This window comes from Chironomus tepperi, unplaced genomic scaffold (assembly GCF_022539635.2).
Source record: "Chironomus tepperi strain 1889 unplaced genomic scaffold, CSIRO-AGI_Ctep_v1 contig_349, whole genome shotgun sequence".
Taxonomy (NCBI): domain Eukaryota; kingdom Metazoa; phylum Arthropoda; class Insecta; order Diptera; family Chironomidae; genus Chironomus; species Chironomus tepperi.
The window spans coordinates 1,194,066-1,202,519 of record NW_027226471.1 but is presented as its reverse complement, the minus strand read 5'-3'; the positions used below and the strand labels follow the sequence as shown (position 1 = coordinate 1,202,519).

At 32.0% G+C, this 8,454-nt stretch overlaps 1 protein-coding gene across 2 annotated transcripts in view; it reads right to left on the bottom strand.

The window, feature by feature from the left end:
• Positions 1 to 1,196: 1,196 nt before the first annotated feature.
• Positions 1,197 to 8,454, bottom strand: part of LOC139094077 (dopamine receptor 2-like) — a 28,461-nt gene continuing 21,203 nt past the window's right edge. Inside the window, exons 6-8 of one of the 2 annotated variants that reach the window (XR_011544748.1) lie at positions 7,582 to 7,979; positions 2,064 to 2,099; positions 1,873 to 1,936 (exon numbers count right to left, since the gene is read on the bottom strand). Coding sequence is in view for 1 of the 2 variants with exons in the window: in XM_070644991.1 (XP_070501092.1) it covers positions 1,658 to 1,936; positions 2,064 to 2,102 (318 nt within the window). In the remaining variant the exon portion in view is untranslated. Of the gene's footprint in view, positions 1,937 to 2,063; positions 2,103 to 7,581; positions 7,980 to 8,454 lie in introns of both variants that reach the window. The other variant, XM_070644991.1, reaches the window with a different exon arrangement.

Here is an 8,454-nt window from a genome sequence, read left to right as displayed (position 1 = left end):
CTATTCGGAAGACGTATGACTTTAAGAAATGTATTGAAGCAGCCATTCAACCCCTGAGCATTAATTTCAAATGTCTTCCTCAAACGCAATAAAATTTTTTTTTTCTCTCAGTGCAGATTACTTGGGTTTCTGTGGCTTATTTCTGAATATTATGAACGTTATCTATCATTCTCTTCAAGGAATGGAAATAGAAAAAGCAAAGAAAGCGAATAAGACATCAAGTGGAAAGAAGGAACATAAGAAGAAGATTGAAGGAAATTTAAATTGATAAGGATCGAGAACGATAGAAAGTCGTGATAGATTAATGCCTTAAAGAAACAACATTCATATTTTGTTGAAATAAACTTCTTATTGTCAGCTCAGTGATCAGCTTTAGTTTTTCTTCTTATTCCTTTAAAGATGCTTTAAGGAAATTGAAGTGAATAAGGATGAGAAATTTTTAAAGGAAAGAGGTTTTGAGGAGGATTTATGCAGACTATGGCTTTCTCCGGGATTCTCGCAAAACGACCGTGAATTCTTTTCAAAAAAATATTTTTTGTCGTCAATATTCAAATTATTTTTGACCGTTTAATTTGTATTTTAAAATAAGTTGAGTTCGAAACGTTCGAATTTTTCGACAATCTAATGTCGAAGAACTCGAATATGAGATACACTATGGATTTATGAAGTTTGATTATCGAGTCATTCATTTGTTACGTAACGAGGGGTAATCAGGGGTTAGACCCCACAAACAACCCCCCTTCTCTTCCTTCCGATTTTTGAAGAAAAATCTTCAATTTGCATCATCTAACAAATGAGGTTTTCGAGGATAAAAGCGCAACTTTCGATCTCTTCTTCCTGTCTACGTCTCTGTTATGAGTAACGTTCTTAGAAGGCAAGGAAAGGGTTAGGTTCAGATTTAGTCACGTAAGAGAAAGAGCGCTGTATTACGTAATGAATAAATGATCTTTTAGAGAGGAGAGGAATAATAAGTGAATATTCCCTCGGAGGAGGAAGTGTGTAGTAAGTGGACGTTCCTTTGGTAGAGAGGAGTGAGAGGGAGGTGGGGATGGTTGCGGATAATTGCTTGAACCCGGATCTTCAAAATAAAAATGTTCATAATTTTTCAAAAATACAAAACTTTGTATGGAATTTCTGACATTTTGGGGCTTTGTCGGGACACAGCAGCAAGGGTGAAAAGTACAGCAGATGACCGTCCTAGTTAATGCGGAATTTAACAGAATTTTTTGAGATTTTTGAATTAGTTTTCAATAAAATTTTTGATTTTCAGCAATTTTAGCATTAATATTCCAATTTAGCAATTAAAACCAGCTTGCACATGCATGCAACGTCAATCCCGTCGAAAACATTAAACCCATCTGTTATTACCTTGCAGAAATATTCGTGAAAGCAATAAAATTTTGTGAATAAAATAATTAATATTTATAATTCGCCCTATTATAATAATTAACAACACTATTACATATTTTATAATATCCCATCCTACGTATCATCTATGAAGTACAGTGAGCATATTAAATTAAATAAAAAAGAGAGAGTTCAATGATTGTATTCAATATAATCCAGATATAATGTTAAAGTAAAGTAATCAGTCACGGAAATAGATTGTGTGTCTTGATTTTTATAAAGAATTTTCTACAACCACATGTCATGTCTACTACTCAATAATCCTAATAGATGATGCATTGCTTGAATTCGAACTTTGGCTTTTAAATGACATATGCTGATTCTCTTCAGTTATAAGCTCATTTGTATTTGGTATTTCAGTTGTTGTTGTTGCAAATGTACATCGTTTAATTTGCTTTATCACTCGATTACGTCTATGATAATGATGATGATGATTATGACAACAATTATGATGAAGGTTATGTCGCATTTTTGAACAGCTTCTCAATCTTGTTGTTCTCATTTGGGTGCCATCACATACGCTGCAGCTCTATTCATGGTGAATTAATGACATTAAATTATATATACGATATGTAAACTCGATGATACAATGAGCAAATAAACAATTTGCTCTACTGTGTTTGTAGATATATTAAATTAATAATAAAAATACTCACAGATGCTGTTGATGTGACAACGCTCGCTAAATGGCACTGCTATAAAGCAACAAAAATGGGAAAAAAGAGAAAAATGCGAATTTTGAATTATCAACTTAAACAATAACATAAACTGAAGAGGATGTATAAAGATTTTTGGCAAATAAAGACTTTTTTTTCGCTTCTTTGAGTTTATTGATCGTTGTATCCAGGGTTGGGGGAGTTGGAAATGTTGTCATTTAATAGCAGGGGCTACTTAAGAGTTGGAGGACACTGCAATTAGAGAATCTACTGTACTCTATAGGATTCCGGATCATCTGGAATCAGAAACTATGGATTCAATGGATTCTACGAATCTATATTGTAAACACCCAATTCATTTGCTGGTACAAGAACGGAAGCCATGTGAAGCCGAAAATTGATGGGTATCAGGGGGAATAAGGGTGTAATGTGATGCCACATGAAGCTATGCGAAGCTGAAAATTCTGAAGATGGGGCAACACAGGCGCTCCCGATTTTTTAGTTAATCCATAATTTCCATGAAATCCAATGCAATCCATAGTTTCTGCCAGATGATCCACTCCCCTCTATAGACCACAGTTCGTAGAGGGATTTGAACCACTTGGAAACTCAGCACATTGCATGGAAACGAGGATATCATAAGACTTGATGTGTCCTACAATTTACCTGGTAGAAAGACCTATGGAGACACATCATGTACGTGTGTCGAAAACCTCAAAATTTTATCTAATACACGAATCGAGCTCATAACCAGAACGGTGAAATCGAAAAAGTGTTTCGAAAATTAGTCATAACCTGGGATTGAACCCAGGACCTTTGGAACGTAAGGCCGACGCTCTACCATTTAAGCCATTGTTGCCATTTCAGAGCTAATATGACATTAGCTTTTAGCAATCTATATTCGAGTTCTTTTGAAATTCTAAAGAATTTAACTTAATTTTCAATATATTTTGTGATTCCAGTTTCTCACAAGGGGCCTGTCACTCAGTACCTAACGCTCTTAAGAGAATGGAGCTATTATTTAGATTAAATTGCTACATTTTTAACAAAAAGTCATAATTCGGGATCCGCAATAGTTACGTGATAAATAAGTTAGCCCCAACCCTGCTTATTATTATTATTACTATTATCATTCCAAATTCCTTTGAAATTTTTGAACTAAAAAAGCTCCCCCACACAAAAAGAATCTCCATATACCAAAACAATTTTTTATTCGTAGAAGGACGTAAAAAAAAAAAACAAATGAAAAGCACAGAAATTATGAATCATTTACAAATATTTACATACAAAACATCATCAATATGCATAACGAAAGAGGATTAATATAAATTTTTTGTGCTGTAAGCAAATACAATTATTTAGGTTGATACAGACAAAAGCATACATAAAAAATAAGCTCTATGCAATGAAGAATATGAATGGTTTTGTTACAACATATATTTATAAAATATTTTTGCAAACATGCAGTATTTATTGGAATGGAATATTTTCATTATTCTCAAATGTTCTAGCGTTTAAGTGTTTGAGTTGGATTTGGTTGAAGTTAGTTTGAAATTTAAGGAATTTTAAAATATTTCTTATATATTGTTATTTTTTTTTTCATAATGTTTAACAATTAAAAAATGATACAAAAATCATTAACAAAGTTAAGTTGAAGAATAAATAATGAAAATTTAAAAATTTTACAAAAATTCTTAAAAATTAATTCATTTAAAAATTTTAAAATTTTCACATAATATGAATTTTTCAAAAAGAATTGAAAGTTGTAAAATTTTCAACTGTCAAAATTTGAAAATTACAAATTTTCTAAATCTTTTAAAATTTTGAAAATTTCAAAAAATTAAACTTTTTTAAAAAATTTAAATTTGAAAAATTGAAAAATTTAGAAGATTTCAAAGATTTAAAACATTTGAAAACTTAAAATAAATAAATTTTTGAAAATTTTAAGAATTCGTAAATTTTATGTTTTCTTTCAAAATTTTTGCCAATTTTGGAGTTTTAGGAAGTTTCAGTTTTTAAAATCTAATTTATTAAAAAATTTGAACTTTTGAAATTTAGATTATTGGTTCTCCAAATTTGTTTTTGAATGTTTTTTGAAATTTTAAACATTTTTAAAATTTCACTCTTTTAATTTTAATTTTGATAACATTTGAAAATCTTAAAATTTTGAAACTTTTTAATAAGTTGAAAATCTTAAATTTTTCAAAATTTTAAAAAATTTAAAAATCTGAAAATTTTTAAAATTTTAATCATTCCAAAATTTTTCAAAATTTCAATAGCTAAACAGAAATTTTTAACTCTTTTTAAACTGAAAGCTTTTTAAAAAGTTTTAATTTTTTTAAAAAACTTTTCTTCAAAAATGTCAAACTAACTTCCACCAAAAAGAACTTTTCGACATTGCTTTATACATAAATATGTGTCGAGTGTTTTGTACAGTTCATTAAAATTTCAGAAAATAGTGATAAAGTTGTAAGCGATATCTCTCCAGAATGTAATAAATGTGACGATGTAATGTACAAGGCTTTATTTTTATGTCTCATTTAAAACTCAGAGAAGAAAAGAACAAAAAAAAAAGAACGAAAAGTAAGAAATCTTGTTTAACGTGAAAAACAAGAAGAATTTTTTTTTGAAATTGACAAATGATGTTAAACAATGAAAAGTGCGAGTAAGGAAGAGATAGAATATTACACCATAAAGTGCTGGGGAAAAGACACAACAAGGATGAATATCACGTAGAGCTTTCATTTTGAGATTGACAGTTGTTTTTATAAGGAATGAACACTTTTTTGTGCGCAAAATATGAGAAGATTAAGTTTTGACCAGAGTTGGCAATCGACAGCCAACGGCGACCACCCGCAGATGGATGGAGACATTGAACAGTAGTCGGTCGATGCCCATTGACACCTGGAAGTTGAAATGACATTCGGTCGATGCCCGTTGACACCTGGAAGTTGAAATTCGGTAGGATTTAGCCGTTTACTATAGCTAGCCAACGGTGACCAGCCGGCAGCAGATGGATGGTGCCACCAAATGGCAATTGGTTGATGCCAGTTGCCACCTGGAAGTTGAAATTCGAATGTCTTTTATTGGTACCCGTTGAAACCTGGAAGTAGAAATTCAGCAGGCTTTTTTCAATTGTCTTCGGCCAATTCCCAACTCTAAAGTTGACCTTGAACTTGAAATTTAAAATGTTTTATGGACGAAATCTCTTAAAGTTATTATTTTCAATTTAATAGATACAATATCGCGTGATAAAAATGTTTAAAGCTGCTTAAATGCAGCCAAAATCTTGTAAATAAAGCTCAATTGACTACGAACAGAAATTGTTTATTTTTAAGACTCTTAAAAATCTCGAAAATCATTACAGCTTTATTTTTATGCTTTTTAAATTGATTTTTAAATTCTTCGAATTTTCGACAATTTTATTGAATTTTTTATGTGCACATGCTGTGATGTGCCTGAAAATTTAGCATAAAATGAGCATCATTAAATTAAATTTTCTGAAAATTTCATCAGCTGATTTTCTGAATAAATCAAGGCTTATTTTAAGGATGATGTGGGAACTGAAAATTGTATGTAACTCTTATTAAAGAAGCTTAAACATTGTAAGCTCATTTTATGGAAATTTATTGATAAATGTGTGCTATTACACCAGTGGTGAGCAATCTGTGTGCCGCGACACACAAGTGTACCGAGAAATTATTTTGAAAAAGCCACAAACTGCACGCTGTGTGCGGTTTTAGGTTATGGCTAACCAATAAAGTGTGTCGTGGTATGAAAAAGTTTGGGCACCTCTGTCTTACGCACTGGTACGTTGCAAGAAAGTACAAATTGATTTTCAAGAATTTCACAGAAGACTTACTTTTTCCAAAAGGTTGGAGGTAACTTTCAGCAATTTTGGGGTAAAACTCAAAATATTTATTGGTGATGTGGAAATATTCTTGACTTAAAAATGTGTTTCCAGCCCAAAAAGGGGACATAAAAGTATTCAGTATTTTTAGGGCATATTAGCCCATTGGAGAGTATCTTGTGAGCCGCGGTACACTGGTGTGCAACATGCGTACCGCGTTTGACTGGTATGCTGCTTGTGTGCCTCGGTTCACTGGTGTGCTGCTTGTGTGTCCCATCAAAAATCACATGTAAGCCGCAAATTGCTTTAAAGCAACTTAAAAAAAAGACAATTTTTTACAATTTTCAAATTTAATTCCCAACACAAGTGAAGAAAGTTCCGCCAAGGAGCTTTTAGTACATCGGTAAAGTTCTTTTATTAACCTCAAATGGAAGCCACCAATTTTTAAAAGCCATATGCACACCAAACGGATTTTTGGCAGCATTGTGGATGCTTAATGGATTATTGAAGTATAGTCATATGAAAATCATTTCAAGACTGCTTCCATTTGAGGGTTAATTAAAGAAGTTTAGTGGAGCCTTATGAGCTCCGATGTAACGTCTTCTTGATATCATTTGCTTGGGGTTAGGAAAAGTTCAAAATAACAGCATGAATGTCAAGCGTAATGCCACGTCTTTGAGATTTTGAGGTTAGATTTTTTTGTATTATTCTCAATCGATATAACACTGAATTTGAAGATTATTATGCTGCAAAAATTTTTTCTACAGCTGAGGTGTTCAGTGTAAGGTTTCCAGAATTCCCGGAATAATTCCCGTTTTTGGAAACCCTAGTTCAATGGGACAAGAAAAGCTGCTCAACATTGTATTACCCGACGCTATGCGGAGACATTTTTAACAGTAATACAGAGGTCCTTTAAGACAGTCTTGAGTATTCATGGAAGTTTCAAAAAGCAAATTCTCATAAGATATCAAGCTTTCCAATATTCCTGTTGAGTTTTCAATATCTAGAAGAATTGGGACCTTTTTGGGGTTTGTTGGATAATCCAGTAGAATTTTGTCAAGTATACAGTAGACGTTCGTCATATTTGAAATCAACTTCAAGTCTTATTGTTAATACGGCAAGATAGCGAACCCCAAACGAGTATATTGTGCAGTTTGAGTCAAGTTTGAGTTAGCCAATTACCAAATTTCAACTTCCTACACCAAATTTCATCATTAGAAGTGTTGTGCAATAGAACTTCTCATATAACTCAATAAACTATCTTCATATTTCACAGTAACTAAATCATAGAAAGATTTGAAGTCAATATTTACAGAAAGGATGAGATTAATAGAAATTGTAGCAACACAAGTAGCTACATGAGACAATTTGTCAATCTCTAACACCAAAAGTAATGAAAATATTTATCAAAATGATTATAATGTACATGAAGTATGGCACATAAGTTAGTGATAAAATATAAAAATAATACCGAATTAAAATGTATTAATGATGAAGACGAATCAAGGTATGTGCCTCACAGATTTAAGTGAGTAATTAAGTGTTAAGACAGTGCAATTAGTAATATTTGTTGAGTGAGAGAGAGAGAGAGAGATGAAGGATGTGGAAACAGAAAAATAATGTGGAAGGGATTTGAATTTGAAACGAAAACACTTCCTGATAACATACCTTATTAACAACGTTAGACTTAATGTTTTATATTGTAAATATTATATAATTTTTTGTTGTTGTAGTCGGAAGGAGGTAGTGAGAGTGGAGATGAGATATATTTATAAAATATTCTGTCTGTTCTCATTTAATTATGTTTACATCAAAAAAATATATATAAAATAGTCAACAGAGAATTTGTGGATGGATGGATGATGATGATTTGTTGTTGTAACTTAAATAAGTATCAGTCAGTGAGTAGTAAAAAGTATCTTTATATCTCGATAACGGTATTTAAATCTATGCAAACATATTTTTGTATAAAGGAACTAAATATAAGACTGTTCACAAGAGTTATGTCGAATATGTTGAATGCCGTGTAATGAACATGTAGAATAGCAACGCCTTGACGCGAATCTCTGTAATAAACAACGTAATAAGCATAAATATTTTTAACTTAATGAACAACAATCAAAATTAACTGTTTAACAAAAAAATCATAAAAAGAATCCCGAGAGACACAAATGAAGACACAAATGGTCCGCTAAACCAAGGACTGATTTCTCCGGTACTTCGGACTCTGAACCTAACTTAGCCAAACGTCAATGGTGTTGATAAAGAAGGTTTAGTGGAGAGCCCCAAGTCGGCTAGGATTTTGTATAGAAAAGTTGACTAAAGTCGTCTCAACCAAGTCTCGACTTCAGATAAAATTACAGTCGACTTCTAGCTCTGAGGATGTTTTTTCGGTCCTAGTAAGTTATGGTACGGATAGGTACACCACTAGTATAGTATAGTGGTACACCTTATATGACAAATTGCTATACCTGTAACTTACCATAGGTGTACCACTACCGCACAATCGGTTCATCATTGGTAAGGTCCAGGCATACCACT